General features: G+C 35.8%; 2 protein-coding genes and 1 non-coding gene across 9 annotated transcripts in view; 2 read left to right on the top strand and 1 right to left on the bottom strand.

Moving 5' to 3' along the window:
* Window positions 1-8,650: 8,650 nt before the first annotated feature.
* LOC127798761 (probable choline kinase 1) lies at window positions 8,651-13,262 on the top strand. The gene is made up of 8 exons (XM_052332357.1): window positions 8,651-9,024; window positions 9,328-9,694; window positions 9,929-10,050; window positions 10,143-10,338; window positions 10,558-10,675; window positions 10,763-10,810; window positions 12,418-12,518; window positions 12,651-13,262. Exons 2-8 carry the CDS (start codon window positions 9,344-9,346, stop codon window positions 12,744-12,746), a joined length of 1,032 nt encoding a protein of 343 aa, XP_052188317.1. The 5' UTR covers window positions 8,651-9,024; window positions 9,328-9,343; the 3' UTR covers window positions 12,747-13,262.
* Window positions 13,263-13,847: 585 nt separating this feature from the next.
* On the top strand, window positions 13,848-13,918 carry TRNAG-GCC (transfer RNA glycine (anticodon GCC)). The gene has a single exon. It is a non-coding gene; the product is annotated as a tRNA-Gly (tRNA).
* An 894-nt stretch (window positions 13,919-14,812) lies between these two features.
* The window catches only part of LOC127800190 (type IV inositol polyphosphate 5-phosphatase 3-like), a 64,963-nt gene continuing 61,433 nt past the window's right edge, over window positions 14,813-18,342 (bottom strand). For 2 of the 7 annotated variants that reach the window (XM_052334661.1, XM_052334660.1), the window contains one exon: window positions 14,816-15,367. In XM_052334661.1, coding sequence (XP_052190621.1) covers window positions 15,357-15,367 — 11 coding nt within the window. In that variant the 3' untranslated portion in view covers window positions 14,816-15,356. Of the gene's footprint in view, window positions 15,368-18,342 lie in introns of all 7 variants that reach the window. The other 5 variants (XM_052334664.1, XR_008022746.1, XR_008022745.1 and 2 more) reach the window with 5 other exon arrangements.

Here is an 18,342-nt window from a genome sequence, read left to right as displayed (position 1 = left end):
GGCGCTTAGGGGCGAATTAACCTCGTCAGTTTGTTCTATCAGCACGACTTGGCGAGACCGAGAAGATCTGAGGTCTGCTAGCGCCTGTTTGATACAAGGATTTGTTTGAACGAGATCGAGGTAACTCGAGATCTGTTGAGGCGAGACCAAGAAGACTTGAGATCTTCCAATGCTTATTTGATACAAGGCTTTATTTGAATGGGGGAATTCCTCGAGGTCCGCCCGCTAGGATAGACCTGGGTGCTTAGGGGCGGACTGACTGCATTGGTTTGTTTCGGCAGTATGACTTTGTGAGACCGAGATGACTCGAGGTCTGCCAATGCCTGTTTGATACAAGGCTTTGTTTGAACAGGGGAATTCCCCGAGGTCTGCCTGTCGGGATAGACTCGGGTGTTTGGGGGTGGATTGACTTTCTCAGTTTGTTCCGACAGCACATCTTGGCAAGATCTAGATGACTTGAGGTCTGTCGGTGCCTGTTTGATACAAGACTTTGTTTGAACGGGACCGAGGGACTGAGAAGACTCGAGGTCTACTAATGCCTGTATGATATAAGGCTTTGTTTAATGGGATTGAGGTAACTCGAGGTCCGTTGAGATGAGATTGAGAAGACTTGAGGTCTGCCAATGCTTGTCTGATACAAGGCTTGGTTTGCTAGCATATGTGGAGAGATAGCCTGTAAGAAAGAGATGGTCTTCAGAATGAAAGATTTGCATAGTGTAAATAGAGCTCCTGGATGATAATCTTCAAGACGGACAATGCTTAGGAGTCTGGTGTGAGGATTTTCGAATGCTAGCAAGCAAATAAGAAAGTTTGGGCTTGGACCCTTATAAGGACATGATTAAATGAAAATAATTGTTCTGGTCAAGTGAAATGTATTTAATTTGAATGATATAAGAAGATAGTTGCTTAGCTATAGTATCTTCGCAGGCTGGTGAATGCTCCCTCACCTTACACAATATTTTAAATTAAATATGAAATTATTATTTTCAACAAAAATGGGCGAGTGTGCGTTGAGTACAGTTTTAAATTTATATTCTAGTGAGTACCAGGTCGATCCACAGGGAGATTATATAGATGGAAAACAAAAATACCAGAATAAGTTAGTTATTAATTTATTTTATTTTGTTATTTTGTTGGAATACTTATACACATGATTAGAAATAGAGCAAGGCAGTGAATAACCTAATTTAATAGCGATGAAATATACCAATGCATATTTTAAATTAAAAATAGAAAGTAAAAGTACTTGGGTCAAGACAATTTCAGTGCCAACACCGATTAATTCTCAATTTAATAGAAAAGATCAGTAATATTAATCTGAGTTCAAATTTGAGTTTTTTCCATTAAGTGCATTTAGAGATGATGATAATTCTAAGTCTAGCAATCCCCATACATGATATGAGGGATTCTATGTTAAGCAATTACCATAAATCAAAATGCAAATAATATGTCTGTCAGTAACTACAATTTAAGATAATGATAATTCTTGGTTAAACAATCTCCATACATGACATGAGAGATTCTAAGTTAAGCAATTATCATAAATTGAATTGTATTTAACAGATAAAATTTGTAACAATAGATTAATCATTTGAGTTTAGATATGAAAACATTTTTAGGTCTAGCAATCTCCATACATGGCATGAAAATTCTAAGTTAAGTTTATGTTCCAACCCAAACTCAAAGATCCATTATACGCATACTGTTTAAATTAAATCAGATTAATATTACATATTTGAAGCGCAGTTTTCTTTGGGAATCATTGGCGTTGGACACTGTCATTGCCTTAACTCAAGATTAGATTTAGCTACTCATCTTCATTTGAAAATTAATTGACAGGAATTTAAATGGCGTAATTTAAATGACAGAATTTAATTAACAGGAATTAAAATAACAAAAATTAATTGGCCATTTAGGCGGTGAATAATAAAAAGATATGAATTAAAATTACAAAAATTTAATGACAGAAATTAACCGGCTATTCAGGCGGTAGATAATAAAGTAACAATAAATGACATAAGAATTCAAGAGAAGAAAGAAAAACAGAAAGATCACAAGAGAATTCAAGTTAAGAAAGAAAAGAAGAGAAAACAAGAGCAATTCTCAAAGGACACAACTAAGATTTCATTCAAGAATAAAAAATAGCCTCTTACAAGTGCACCCAAGTGAGCTATTTATACCCCACAAGATGCAATAAGGACCACACAAATAAAATTATCCCATTATCAAAAAACATAATCATAACTAAGCTAATGGGATATTTACCAAAAAAATACAAAAGACTTTAACTAGTGGAAAGTCACAAAATATAAAAGACTTTAGGTGGTAAAGCACTCATAAAAATACAAAAGACTTTAGGTGATAAATCACTCATAAAAATATAAAACAAAGAAAAGTCTTCTACAAGTTGGGCTTTTGTTGGGACTTTGATTGGTCTTAGGCCTTCTATGTGATTAAAATGATTGAGCCTTCCTTGTGATTAAAATGCTTGGGTCTTTCTTGTATTGGATTCATTAAATAATTGACCCAAGTGCACTTGAAACTTCTTTTAGACTCCATAATTAGCCCTTGAATTTGAGTGGCAATAATGGGTCATCCAACTTTTTCGATTTATGCCCCTAATTAATTGTAGAAGTCAACTTCCTCGCTTCATCTTGAAAATAATATATAATGCGTATAATTATTTATTTTAAACATAAATATAAAATCAAAATAGGGATATAATTCATTAAGATTTAGGAAATATTGACCCCTCATCAGCTGGTTGTGTTCCACGGTCTAGGTAAGGGCTGTCTCGAGAGCTCGACCACGTGGTAAGCCCCATTGCCGAGGTTGTTAGTGACTCGGTAAGGGCCTTCCTAGTTAATGCCAAGCTTTTCTTGTCCAGATTGTTGCCTTGGGCCTTCAATCTTTCTTAGGACTAGGTCTCCCTCTTGGAATCTTCAAGGCTTGACCTTTTTATTGTATTTCCAAGCCGCCATTTGTTTAACAACCTACTCACGAATGTGGGTCTAGTCTCAGATTTCTTGGATGAGATTAAGGTCGGTTCTTTGGTATTCATCGTTGAGGTTGTCCTTGAAGTGTTGGTGCCTGGGGTTGGGCTCCCCGACTTGTATCGGTATCATGGCCTCGGATCCGTAGGTTAGCCGAAAGGGGGTTTCCAAAGTCGAAGTTTGAATTGTCCTATGGTATGATCATAGCACCATCGGTAGCTCTTCCGGTCATGCGCCCTTGTCTTGGTCTAGTCGTTTCTTCAATCTGACCAAGATGATTTTGTTGGAGGCTTCGGCTTGGTCATTGGTCTGCGGGTGCTCATCCAAGGTGAAAACTTGGTGGATGCCGAGCTCTTTGTAAAATTCTCGGAGTTTGTTGTTAGTAAACTGAGTTTCGTTGTCTGAACTGAGTACTCCGGGCAAGCCATACTTGCAGATGATATTTTTAGCCATAATGGCGTGTAAGGAAACTGTCAGGTTGAGGTCTCTATTTTGGATGGCCTCTTGATTGAATCTATTTAGAAATGTCAGAAACAACTCATGCTCACCTTGCCTCAGGTTGGCCGACGTCTTGTGGTGAGATTGGCTCGTGGAAAAATGGATAAGGAAACGGGTGGCTAGCTCAAAAAATTCGTGGATGGAGTTTGGCTCTAAGGAGGAGAACCATAACATTGCCAACTTCTTCAACGTGTTGGGAAAGGATCGGCACATGATTGGGTATGTGCCTCCATTGAGCAGTATTGCAGCATTGAACATGGTAAGATGCTCTTGAGAATCGATAGTGTCGTCGTATGGCTCTAAGGTATTAGGGAGGCGGAAGCCATCCGGCAGAAGGATGGTCATAATGAACTCCGAGAAATAATGGGTTGAGGAATATAGAGACGCAGAAGGTGAGGGAATAGGGGTATGGGTAGCTTGATGGTGTTAGTAGCGGCTACCTTCTGTGTCGTAGTGAAACTGTTCGCTGCATTAGTCACTCTACTGATTTCGGGTTAACTCAGCAACTTGGTTTTGAAGCTATTGAACAGTTTGGAGGAGGACCTCCACGGCGGCTGGGTTTTGTGGAAAGTGGTCAGTGGTATTTTGCTCTTGGATAGGGGTACTTCTAGTTCACACCACGGTAAGGTGATAGGGTTGGCTTGAAAGGCCCCCTAGTAAGGTTATGGGGTAAGTAAGTTTTACCAACCCCCATGATGGGCATCAGATGTTCCTTCTTGGTTAAAGGAATGGTCGGAGGCGGGTGTAACGCCTTACTTTTCCAAATACATAACAACGTGAAATACAAGCAGACATCACCTAGGGCATTATGGAAACCCTTGCCAACGGAAGCACTAGATCGAACCTGAAAACTTAACCAAAGCAAAATAAATGGGGTTTCCACTCACTTTTCTTGTACAAGAAACGCATACAACTTTCAATAAATCCAAAAAACACAATTCACTACTTGTAATTATAACTTCAACACATGCCCAAACTAGCGAATAAACCCTCATCATGGCAGCTTCCCCATACAACATTTAAAGCGTATCATGACCACCACAACAGTACCGCATATCCCGTGTACCCACTAATCTATGGTATTTCAAAGGTACATCTGACTGTTCATATACATAAGAGCAACCGTAGGACACCCACACAGACCTCTTACAACCTTGAGTATCCTAACCGCTATTACAATACATCACTTGATTACAAGGGTACATAATGAAATAAAAACCCAAAGCTAGCCAAGCACCACCTTTTGCCCTTGCTCTAACTGGAACCTGGATCACCTGACATGTCTGATATACCTGGGACGTTGAATGTTCCAAGGGTATGAAACACCTGATTTAGATAATAACATCTAAATGAGTGACTCAGAAAAGAAAAGTACATGCATGCAAATGCAATAATGCCATTATGAAATTCACCCATGTGGTAGCAATGCCAAGGTGTTGCAATCACCCCCACGGTCATCATAGTCACTCCTTGGCTCACCGTAAGAGCACGAGATCACCCATGATGTCCCAACAACTAGCCACAATCACCACAAAGAACATGATGTATGGCAAAGCAGAAGGAATATGCATAAACCAAGGGAAATATGACATGTAAGCCACAAAATAATGATATACAGGTCAACAACTATACACAAATGAAGCAACAAATGCTCAAGGTGCAAGTGAAGCAACAAATGCTTAAGAGTGCATGTGAAGCAACAAATGCTCAAGAGTACAACTGAAGCAACAAATGCTCAAGAGAAAACAAGAAGCATGCAATAACCACTCACCTTGACTGATTATACCTTAGGAAGCACAAGTTACAACGAGCAGGATGGGTTTTCTCGCAGTTTTTTTTACTATTTGGCACGAACTTCGAGAAAGATTTGAAAACTCCTTTGAGGCTCATTCTCCCTCGATCTCCCCTGATTTTTTCCCTTCTTTTTGGCAGCATTTTCTCTCTCAAACTCCATTCCTTTTCCTCCTTACTTGGTGGCCAACATGAATAACCCCAAAGCCCTTATTTATAGGAAACTCCGGCGAACCAAATCGCGCCACGTGTCGCGTTATCATTCCATCCATAAGCATCCAATCAAAATATGCCATGTGACCTTAGAGATTTGTGCCTACACATGTTTAATTAGATTTTCAACATTCCCATCATTACATCCCATACGGTTAATTGAATCTTCTACATTTCCCATCATAAGACTTCAAATCCTATCTCCAAGTGGCCAATGAATGCTTGCCATATGTCCTTAAGGATAAGATTTGAAAATTTTTGGAGGTTAAGTCTTGAATTTCAAAATGATCCAACGATGGATTAAATGTTATTTGAGATCCGCAATCATGACTTAACTATATTGGAATAAGTTTAGAATCCGTAATCATTACTTCCAAATGGTTTAGTTGGCCCAATTCATTATTCCAACGATCTAGCTACAGGTTTCAAGAACTATACCTTGACCCGAACTTTTCGAATAATTTGCACTTAGGCCCTTGCAACTTGGTCCTAGGGCCATTTTTAATTGTACTTTTTGGTCCTTAAAAAATGGATAAATTACGCTAATACCCCAGGTTTTTAGGTAAATTACATTTTTACCCGAATTTCAGTATTTACGATTTTGCCACTAACTCAGGAACTGAACCTTTGCATCAAGACTTCTACAATCCCTTGAAAGAACCTATAATTTCCTCAAGTATTAGAACCTAATAACCCAAGGGATTACATTATATTTGAGTTTGAAAATATGGGATGTTACAGTGGGCCTATAACGACAAGGGGTAGGCTCCGGCAATCGATCCATCGGGGGGCAACTAACACCTGCAAGCACTTCGACGTTCGAGTGAGTAAGGGAGTAAAATGACAGAGTATGGGTATACTAGAAAGAGAACATATCTTGGGTTTGAAGAGAGCTAAATTATATATAGGAGGAGAGGTTCTCTTGTATGCATGCGTCGTGTGTTTGCAGGGTGATGAGACTGGATATCTGACGCTGATGAAGGTTCCTAGATAATAGTATGGTGTCGATGGGACCCTCATTAATGTGAATAAGATCTTTGTTATTCAAAAAAATACCCAAGAGGGGGGTGAATTGAGTTTTTCAAAGAAAATTAATAATTTTAACTCTTTTAAAAACTCTTAAATTTGTGATATTAATATATGGTGATTATAGTAGGATTAATAATAATAAAATCACACAACCACAAGGAATAAGAGAAATTTATAGAGGTTTGACTCTAAAGAGCCTAATCCTCTCTCTCAAGACTTAGTTTGAGGTTTCACTAGAGAGAATCAATATTAACTTTTAATTGGAGCTAGAACCAATATACAATCCCTTGCTTGAGTAAGAACCACTAGCATACTACTAGCAAATATAATCCCTTCACACAACAAGCGAGTAAAATAATCCCCTCACACAACAAGTGAGTAAAAATAATAGACTTACAATTAAAGATAATTGCAAACATGTCACCAACGATTGAGAATTTCACCAGCCAGCACACTTCCAACACTTCGAACATTCTCACTTTAGTTTGAATGTTCTATCAAGTTTGTTCTACACTTTGAGCCTCTATACTTACACTATATATATACATCTTCCAAACACACTAGCCATTAAAGAAAAGGTTAATATGAAGTTTAAAATTCAAAAAATGTTTAGACTTTCTCAAACAATAAGAAAACATGTCTCACATTTAATTCAAAATAAATTTACCTTTTATATGAGAAATTAAGATTTGAAAATTCAAATATAAGTTTTTGAGACATAAATGATTAAAATAAGAAAATATGTCTAAAAGCAATTCTCTTTTAATTCAAAATAAATTTACTTCTTGGATGAGTAAGAGAAAATATGTCTAAAAATAATTCTCCTTTAATTCAATATTTGAAAAATTCAAATATAACATTTTGAGACATAAATAATTAAAACAAGAAAACATGTCTAAAAACAATTCTAATTTAATTCAAAATAAATTTATTTTTTGCATGAGTAAGAGGAAATGTCTCAAACTAATTCTCTTTTAATTCAAAATAAATTTACTTTATGCATGAGTAATAAATGCATTTATCAAGATATGAAAATTTAAATATAAACTTTTGAGATATAAATGATTAAAACAAGGAAACATGTTTAAAGACAATCAACCTTTAATTCAAAATAAATTTACATTTTGTATGAATAAAAAATATATTTGTATTATAAAAATATTTTTATTATCATCAAAATCATATTTAGTTACGTTTGAGCTTAACAATCTCCATTAATGAGAATGAAATATACCATTAATGAGTATGAGATCTTGAGCAGGCGCGAGAACATCCAACATGTGACTGTAATGATACTGTTATAGGCTGGTGCAGAGCCAAGATCCAGTCTTGGCCTTTGGCCTACGGTTCAATTGCCCAATCTCGGCCTTCAATCTTGTCTTGGTTCACGACCCACTCTCCGCCCGAGACTCACTTCACAAGTGTGTCTATTATTTTTATATTCTTACATTTAAACCATTTTAAATTTTCTTTAATTTATATTTTTCATGTTCTTATTTTACCCATGTTCATATTTTATATATGTTAGCACTTAAATAGTCATTTGCCAACATTTTAAGACATGTGATAAAGATGATTTTATAACCATCCAAGTGCTATCCCACCACGACGAGTCCCTACTTAAAATATTTTATTTTTTATACTTAAACATGCATACAACAGGCCAGCCCTTCAGTGGATGGTGAGTTAATTTATGAAGTCACAAATTTAATAGAAAAACTTAAATAAAAGCATAATTTTATAAATTTTTATTTAAAAAACATTTTAATTTTTTTTTGAAAAACATGATGTATTGGGTAATAAAATTATTTAATTATTAAAAATAAAATATAATAAATACACTTTATTTTAAAATAAAATACATTTATTACTATCACTTTCCTTAAAAAAATACACCTTTTACAATGTTGAGAATACTTTAGAAATTAAAAAATGTAGCACATTAAAAAGTGCCAATTTGATACTGACTTTAATAATTAGCTTTTCATTTTTGTACCTCAAACGTTAGCAGCAGGGAAAAGAAGACAAACAGAGTACATAGGAATGAGTTTGTCTGAATTGTTTTTACTTCTCAAAGCAATTTTCTTGGAATTTTCCCACCGTATCCGTTCGGTCATCATTTGCTCTCAAAATATCAGACGGGAACGTGGCAAATCCCCTCTGGCCTGAGTTTTCTAACGCCCCCGTTGAATGGGCGCGCTCTCTTTATAAGACCACAAAACTGGGACTCTCTCTGTACGTGAAGCAGCAAGAGATTCTTCAACAACGACTTTATTTTGAGAGAGAGAGAGAGAGAGAGAGAGAGAGAGAAGGCAGATTATTGGTCAACGAATAATAGAATCATATACTTAGAGATCCATTATACACATAGTGATCAGATTTTCTATTAATATCATCACAGACTTGTCAATTGTGCTTTGTATGGCAATGATCTCTTGACTTGTTTTACCCAAGAATTTCAACTTTTGAAGTCTTCTTGATTACCCATCTGGGTTTATTGGTGAGTTCTTCCAATTTCTTTCTGTTAATTCATCGGGTCTCTTCTGTTTTTAATCTTGTTAACTGGGTTCATGTGCCCGTGTACGTATGTATATATATGCCTAAATTCACAGACCAGGATGGGTCTAATTTAGCAGTTTTTGAGGATTTTGGCATAAAATGACACGGGAATTCCATTCCCTTTGGCAGTTCTTGAGGATTTCGTCTTGTATTAGAAACAATGTAGAAGAAACTTTTAAGATACGCATTAGAACTCTTAGAAGAAACACAAAACGAATTTTGTCAACTTGATGATCTTTCACAGGTTTGCGTTGAATTTGATGGCGGTCAAGGAGAATGGGTTGGAGGAGCTACCTCCACCATTGCAAAATCTGCTTAGATCACTGGCTTCAAATTGGGGGCATCTGATTGACACAAGTAGGTTAGAAGTGGTGCGCTTAAGTGGCGCAATGACCAATGAGATTTACAGGATAAGTTGGCCTAATTCAGAGATGGCAAATGAAAATGACACCAAGACAGTTCTGGTCCGCTGTTATGGCAAAGGGGTAGAGATTTTCTTTAACCGGGATGAGGAAATTCGGACTTTTGAGTGCATATCGGAGCATGGTCAGGGACCTCGGCTTCTGGGCCGGGTTCCTGAAGGGCGAGTCGAGGAGTTCATTCATGCTAAGGTACGCTTCTATGTGAGAATACTTGATTCATCTGCAACTTGCAATCTCATTTTCAATTTGATCTATGATTTGGGATGAGGTTTAGTTGTTGTGTGATATTCATGCCAAGAAGTTTGATAAATTCCATCGGTAGTCTGATCACGCTGTTCAAGGGACACCTGTGTAGAAGGAACAAAATTGACCTTTTTCCCGGCTCTAATTCATTCATGTCTCAAATTTGTTTTCAATTTTCAGACGCTATCGGCTGGTGACATCAGGGACCCCGAAATATCGGGTCTAATAGCCGCAAAATTGAGGGAGTTCCACAATCTTGATATGCCTGGTCCCAAGAGGGTGTTTCTCTGGGACAGAATGCGGTAAAAATCTACCTAGAAGAGTGGAAGATTTCTGTTGAAACATTGTAGATTTAAGATTATAATGTTCTCTATATGTTCGTTTCTCTTCCCAGGAAGTGGCTGAGTGAGGCCAGAAGGTTGTGTTCTCCTGAGCAAGCAAAGGAATTCGGTTTAGATAATCTGGAGGAGGAAATACGCATGCTCGAAAGGGACCTGTCCCGCGACTACCAGGAGGTTGGATTTTGTCACAACGATCTGCAGTATGGTAACATATTGATCGACGAGGAAACAAGGTCAATCACCATAATTGTAAGTGTTTCTTCTCCAGTTTTGGCTACTCGTTCTATAATGGTAGAAATTGAATTTTCTCCTTCCAAGCCCATGTATATGATTTGGTTTTACATTCAGTTCAGCCAATGGTAATTCGCAACCCACCTTTTTTAAAGCTTTGTCAGCTCAATTTTTATCATGCTGTGGTTTGAAAGATAATTGAATAGCTTAAATAAGTTTTCTGTCTTCTTTTTACAGGATTATGAGTATGCCAGCTACAATCCTGTTGCCTATGACCTTGCAAACCACTTCTGTGAAATGGCAGCAAACTATCATACTGATACACCTCATGTCTTGAACTATAATTTATACCCAAGTAAGCAATTTATGGTGTCTAATCTAATCTAATCTAATTTAATCAATCTAATCGAAAGCTAACAAATATTGTTCCCTCAATCAACAGGTCCAGAGGATCGTCGAAGATTTGTGAGACTATATCTTAGCTCCGCAGGTTAGTTCGTTTCATTAATTGTTTGTTTGGATATTATGAGAGCAAAGTATGTGGATTTTTGGAATTGGTTGAAAACTCCATAAAGATCAAGAGTCTTGAAGAGAGAATTAGATGTGGATGTGGATGTGGATGTGCAACCTTATCAACACACAGTCAATAACTTCTTGTTATTGTATTCGTCATTGGCAGTGTATTGTTGATAAAGTCAATGGTAGACATTAGACAAGGCATAAACGGAATATGACAGTTCCTCTTTGATATTTAAATTGTTTAAAGCATTCATTTGGCTAAACCTTCTTGTCCAGTATGATCAATATTTGTTTTCAACAGTTGGGTGTCTCTGACCAAACCAAACAAGAAATTCAAGAGCCATAGTTTATGAGATAAACTGATCCTTCTTGATTTTAAATATTCATCTTTTATGTAAAAGTAAAATAATGAACTTGTGATTAATATTTTTTTCACTCTCCTTAAAGTTTTTTAATACAGTCAAAACAAAAGATATTTACGCTGTGTTTTCTTTTTTTTTTAATTTTCGATTTTGAGTTTTGAATTCATTTTTAGTTTTCTGTTTTTAGAAAATTGAAAACGTGTTCTCTTTAAAATTTTAAAATAATTTTTAATGATATTTTATTTAATAAATTTAATTATTCAGTTAATTAAAAATATTTCATGTTAATATATTATTAAAAAAATATATACATTTTTAAGTTAATGAATTTTGTAATATTTTTTTCTATAATAATAATAAAATATGAATAAATAAATAAATAAATATATTTTGAATTTAGAATTTATTTTGAATGAAAATACTTAAAATAATTTTTTATTGTTTTGAGTTTTTTTATAATTTTTTTATTTTTAAAAAATATTTTTAAAAATAATAAAGTAAAAAAATACGTTTTTATTATTTTAAAAAATTAAAAATTAAAAATAACTTCAAAACAACTGAGGAAACGCAACTTTAATTTTTTCTCCTTGTTTTACTGTCCTGTCTTGGCCCATAAATTAGGAAAATGTTATTGGTATATCTATTTTATATCTCTTGGGTTACATAGAGGGTATTATGATAAAAAAGTCCCTCATGAGGAGCATAAATACGCGTGTAAGACATAAGGTATTTTGATCATAATACCCCTTTATATAGCTTAAAATATACAAAATAGATTTACATCTAGAATGATTCCATAAATTATCCCTCTCTCAAAAGATCAAGACCCATATACAGGATACAGTTGAAAGGAAATCTTTGACTTTTTGCCTATTTTCTTTGACTATTTGCATTCACTGAAAGCAACCCGTGAGGATAGACATAACATCCATAGCTGATATTTTCTCTGTATGGGGACATTTTCGTCCTTTACATATGCTAACATCTTATGATATGAAAGAGAGAATTGACCATAAGAAAAAGAAAAGAGGAGAGTGAATGGAACGGTATAAGTATTTAGTAGAAGATGAAGACTTTTAAGTTTGATATAAGTTATTTTATAAAAGATAGCGCAATAGATCGTCCGATGAATTAAAATTTATGAAGTTGACCTTATATAGAAAGACTAAGACTTAATATGTTATCTTAAACCTAAAATCAGCATCATTTTATGCAGGAAAGCTGCCCCGGGACACTGAAGTAGAGCGGCTTGTGGATGATGCAGAGAAGTACACTCTTGCAAACCATCTCTTCTGGGGTTTGTGGGGATTGATCTCAGTAAGCATTGCAGGCAGCTAATTAATGATTTAATTGTTGAATTAATTAAAACGGACCCTACATAATCAAATAGAGACTTGATATGATTGTGGAATTAATTAGCTTAGATTAATAATGACGTTTGACCCACAGGGGAATGTGAACGACATCGAGTTTGATTACATGGAGTATGCCAGGCAGAGGTTTCAGCAGTATTGGCTGGGGAAACCTAAGCTCTTGGGTAGCTGAACACAGAGCCTCCATCGTTGGTTCAAAATGGAAATGTCATCATCATCAGTGGCATTAGGAATGGTGGTGAGATTCAAATTATTCCCCGCCACCGGCCACCGGGTGGTTTTTAGCTAGCTGCTCAAGTACCTTTAGAAAGGGATTGCTTTATTTTTGACCTGTTTGGAGGGCTCATCTCCATTCATTCTGCAAAAGAAATGCATCAATAAATCAATGGCGTTCATTAAGGAATCTGAGAATGCTTCTGGTTCAGTCGTGTTAAAAAGGGTAGCATTTAGTGGGTGGCAAGGGATTGATTGACCCACAAATGTTGTTGGCCTACCAAATATGGCATCAGCTTCTTCATTGACAATAGCAAAAGGGTTCTATTGGTCCTACGAGAAAGGCATCTTCCGTTCCGTGCACATTATCAGTGGCTGTCTTGTCATAGTCTCCTTGTATTTTACATGTTAAAAATGTTATGCCAGTTTCATCATTATCTTAGATTTAAAAAAATAATAATAATAATTAAACTGATATGACTTCCTTCTAATTTCAAACACTAATATGTTTCGTCGCTTGCACTCTCAATTTCAATAGAAGAAGTAAATTGTAGATAAAAACTTTACTTCACTGCATAGGATGAAGAATTAAATTCATGACATATTAGTGTAAATCTCAACTTATTGTGGTTTGACCACTCAACTTGTGTTCTTGAAAACACATCAATCACAATCTTTAATACTTATAAATTGTTTCATGATATCATTTTAAGAGTATTTTGGATAAAATATTTATAAAAAATATAGGATTATTTTTGAAAAGATATAAGAATTTGGTTCGTGATTTTTTTTATTTTGATTAATTAATTAATTCATTCAATTTTTTTTTTTTTTTGAGCTTTACTTCATCTATGAAGTTTTAAATTTAATTTAGGGGTAAAATTGATAACAAAAAAATTAAAATTGTATTGACAAAGTGAATAAAAAATATATTTTAAAGATAAAATGAATCATTTTAAAAAAATGGGGAACAAATTTGAGGTCAAATAAGGGGCCAGGGGCTATAAAATTTCAGACACTTTTACTACTCCTAAGAAAATAATTGATAGACAGCGGCCGAGCACCAGTGGTCTAGTGGTAGAATAGTACCCTGCCACGGTACAGACCCGGGTTCGATTCCCGGCTGGTGCACTCTTTTTTGAAAACCCAAAAACACTTGGCAAAACCAAATATACACAAGAAAGACTACGTTTGTATGACAATCAGTTTGTTCTTCTATTGATTTTTTTAATACAATGTGTCATAAAAATTATCTTATTTTAGATTTTTAATTATTACTCTATATATATAATTGGTTGAATATAAATTCTTTATTTGTATACCATAATTTCCAAGAAAAAAATGACATTTTTATGTAATACTTAGTCAAATATATATATATTTTTAATATTAAATGATGAATCACATCACATTACATAGTGATTTTGTATAAAATTTTAATTTATGTATTACCTTTTTCTTCTTCTCTTCTTATAACAAATTAATCTAAATTTCTATCATTACAATTGTGAAAACAGTCTCTTGAAATCAAAATAAGGCTACGTATAATAGACCCAAAGTGATCCGACCCTTCCCCGAACCCTGCACATAACGGGAGCTTTGTAGCACCGAGTTGTCTTTTTTTTTTTTTTCTATCACTACAGTAAAAGAGACCCATCTTCTAAAAATAACTTAGGTAATGATCTATCCCTAAGTATGATGTTGTGTGTTTGAATCTTCTTATGCCTTTTAGTGTAGACATTATTATAATTTCTTATGTACTAAAAAGAAAAATACTACTCTTATAGTTGATACTCTCATTATGTTAATTTTAAAACCTATCTCCAACCACCGTGACAATTTAGAACCAAAAAAATCACATAACACCGTCTAGAATGATACTTACATAATCTAGCTAGCTTAACATGAGCTTCAAATGAGCATGCTCCCTTTGGACCTTTGCCAGGGACTGGAAAACTAAAAAATAGACAAGACAAAATAGAAAGACAGAAGATAGCATGCTGGGGCTAGAGGATGGGTAACAATCAGACAGATTCATGTGATTATACAAAGCTGGCTTCCACGTATGGAGAAGTGTACCAAATAAGATTATTCAGAATTATAATGATTGAATATTTATATATATATATATCTAGAATTTTTGTGTCACACCACTCATATATGTCAACTTTAATTCACTAATTTTATAACAGGTTGAGCCACAAGTGAGAGTGTGTATCAGAGAAAGGGTAGTCACTCAACAGGTTCTATTCTACCCACCAAAAGCTTAATCCTCCGGTTTTCCTATGAGATATCTGGAGTAGTATACAAGACTCTGCATTTCAAGAAAACTAAATCAGTATCCTAAAGAAAGCAGGATTGTTGTTTCACAAAGGTGTGCTATACACAATTTACATGCCGCAGCAATGGATGCAACCTCGATGACATAAAAGCTTGAAATCGAAAGAGTAAATAGGTATAGAAGAAGCAACAAAGAGTAGGCTTCCACAAATGATATGTATGACCTCTCAGTTGCAAACTCCGCAGCCTCTTCTAGTTTATAAGATTTAATTCCCCCTGATGCATCCAATCAGATGTATCCTGCACAAGCAGTTGAAAATCAGATCCACAGAGATCATAGCGCATAGCAGAAATTAAGCCAAATAAGAAGCATATTCTAAGCATAAGAGATTTATGAATTGGATGCATTCAGTAGTTTGTTGAGGCCGTTGGGAAATTTTGAGAAGATTTCTGTTGACACATAGCTTTCTGGCACTGTCAAGATTCTACCAACTAATTAACATGAAAAAAAGATAGTGATGCAATTCTGGGCAATCAGAGTTGTAGTAGTCTAGTCTAGAGCTACCAATTGCCAACACAAAAATTTTGCACATTAGTGCTTAAATTGATGTGACCCGAATATGAATGTCAGTAGACATCAACTGGACTTGGTTATAACCATTGACACAACAAGAAGATGCCTAGCCAACAAGAACCTGACGCTAGATTGTTTTCAAATGACTTCAAATGTGAGCTTTAAAATCATCGGAAAACGATTTAGAATCATAGAGGAGTCCCAGAAGAGTTTCAAACAATAACTTATTCAATGGAGAATAAGAAACAACAATTAGATGCACCGTAGTTACTGTTTCAAAAACCAGAAGCAACAACAGACACAAGTGCTTCAAGAGCTGTACCCTCACAAAATGAAGGAAAAAAGAAACTGGAAATGGTCCCACTGTAAAGCAAAGTAGAAAACAACCTTAATGAATACAGATTCAGAAAAAAGGCTGCAATTGGAATACTTTTGAAATACAGTATGGGTTATAAAAGCCTACTCTTTCTACAATTGGGATACAGAGGAGAGTACCTCTTCTAATCATAACAATTCTTACTGTTGATCACAGAGACTCAGGAATGGATCACAACGCCAATCACACAAAATTATGAAACGAAGAACTTGACTAAGAAGAACAGAACACAATAGGCAAGAATTTATCCTCGTTCGGATCATTAGAGTGACTGATGACCCTACGTCTAGACTGAAAACCCTTGGGCAAGATTTACTATCTTGAATTATTGGTACAGTGACTCCACAACAGAGTTTTCTCTAAGATTACAAAACGCTATGTCCTCTAGATTTTTCTCTCAGAATCTCACTTAATTTCCCTCTCTGCCTGAATGAATACCAGCCATCTATTTATAACTCATAGGGGCGGTTTACATAAGAACTCAGGCAGTTACCATTATAAAGGAATTTTTGTACGGTAGTGCGGGTAAAATTAAAAATTTTATGTGCATTAGACATACATAGTGGAAGCAATAAATACACACACTATACATAGCTTGGATATTTAAGCAACACGTTATTTCATCATATATGAAATACAATAAATAAATACCTGATGTTCGATGCCAGGTTGGATATAGAAACCATTTTTATATCGAGACAGAATCCACCTCACATTGTGGTGATCCTAGTCTGTCCACACCTAACGTGCTATCTGGTATCACTCTATGCACCTCTTCTCGTGCTAGCTTGAGAATTTTGTACCACCAACACCTGTGTGTCTCTGAACTATTGTGAGAAAACTTGGTATATATTTTTCTAATCTTCACTAGGAATGGGCAACTTCTAGCAAGTGACGATTTTTGCGCTCGGTTACGCCATTTTGTTGAGGAGTATAAGAGCAAAAACTTTGTTGGAAGATACCCTGGTCTTGAAGGTAGTGATTAAAGGCATGAGAAAAGTATTCTTTATGATTGTCAGTGCTAAGGATCTGTATAGAAGACTGAAAAACATTTTTGATAAGTGAACTGTTTGAAGATCATGGGAACCTCAGACTTATCTTTCATCAAGTAGACCCAACAAACTCGAGTATGATCATTAATAAATGTGACAAACCACCGTTTGCTAGTAATGGTAGAAACTTGAGATGGACCCCGGACATCACTATGCACAAGATGGAATGGGCGTGATGGTGTATAAGGACGAGAGGGATGGGGAGAACGCGGATGTTTTGCTAGTACACAATGATCACAATGAAAGGAACTAGGGTCTTTATTAAGGAATAACTGGGGGTATAAAAACTTTAAATATGAAAAACTAGGATGCCCTTATCGTTGGTGCCAGAGAAGGATATTAGATTCAGAAATAGTGTGAAGACCCATAGGAACATAAAGACTGAATAGACCACCATTGGACAGATAGTACATGCCATCGTGCTCTTTACCATTGCCAATCATCCTCGCCAATGGTAAATCTTGAAATTGACAATGGGAAGAAAAAAAGTTATAATAGAGCAATGTAAATCAGTTGCCAATTTATGAACAGAGATTAAATTGCACAATAATTTGGGCACATAAAGAACAGACTTAAGTGGCAACCCAAACACCATGAGATCACCCCGGCCTGCGGCCCTACACAAGGACCCATTTGCCATGATAATACCAATGTCCTCTGTACAAGGGTGAAAATTTAAGGAGTCCAACTGAAGAGCCACACATATGGTCAGTCGCTCCGGAATCCACAATCCAAATGTCTTGGGGACCTTTATAGGATAAAAAGGAAGCAAAAAAGTTGATTTTACCTTTGTGGGCCATAAGTGTAGTGGAACTAAAATCAGGTTCCTTAGTAGGATGGAGAGTTTTTTCAACATCGCCATTTGTTCGGCTATGAACGGTAAGACGCTAGAGGAGGGAGAGGCAGGTGGGGCATTAGCAACTTAAGCTATTTTTGTGCATCTTTAACTTCTGGGTTTCCAGTCGACATGCTTCCCATGAAGGCCCTAGCAAGCCTCCTTGGTGTGATATGGTTTTTGGAATGCTCACACCATAAATGATCTTTTGAGGTCTGAGAGACTGCTACCCAGAAGGTCCTTTGGATTTTTTAGGACGATAAGATGCTAATGCAGAGCCTTGGGCAGTAGAATCCATGCTGGGATCTTTGGAATGAGGCATCATAACACGTTTGTGACTTTCTTTGTGGCGGACAATTGCAAAGGCCTCATTGATAGTCGGTAGAGGTTTGGTACCCAAAATACTGCCTTGTACCTTATCTAAATCAACATTGAGTC

The sequence above is a fragment of the Diospyros lotus genome, chromosome 4 (genome assembly GCF_014633365.1).
Source record: "Diospyros lotus cultivar Yz01 chromosome 4, ASM1463336v1, whole genome shotgun sequence".
Taxonomy (NCBI): Eukaryota; Viridiplantae; Streptophyta; class Magnoliopsida; order Ericales; family Ebenaceae; genus Diospyros; species Diospyros lotus.
This window is presented reverse-complemented; position numbering and strand designations above follow the sequence as displayed.

Bases quoted from the DNA above. Each gene is read 5' to 3' on its own strand.
- LOC127798761 (XM_052332357.1), top strand. From the start codon at position 9,344: ATGGCGGTCAAGGAGAATGGGTTGGAGGAGCTACCTCCACCATTGCAA. The intron at 10,051-10,142 runs GTAAAAATCTAC...TTCTCTTCCCAG, and splicing joins TTTCTCTGGGACAGAATGCG to GAAGTGGCTGAGTGAGGCCA. The intron at 10,339-10,557 runs GTAAGTGTTTCT...TTCTTTTTACAG, and splicing joins CAAGGTCAATCACCATAATT to GATTATGAGTATGCCAGCTA.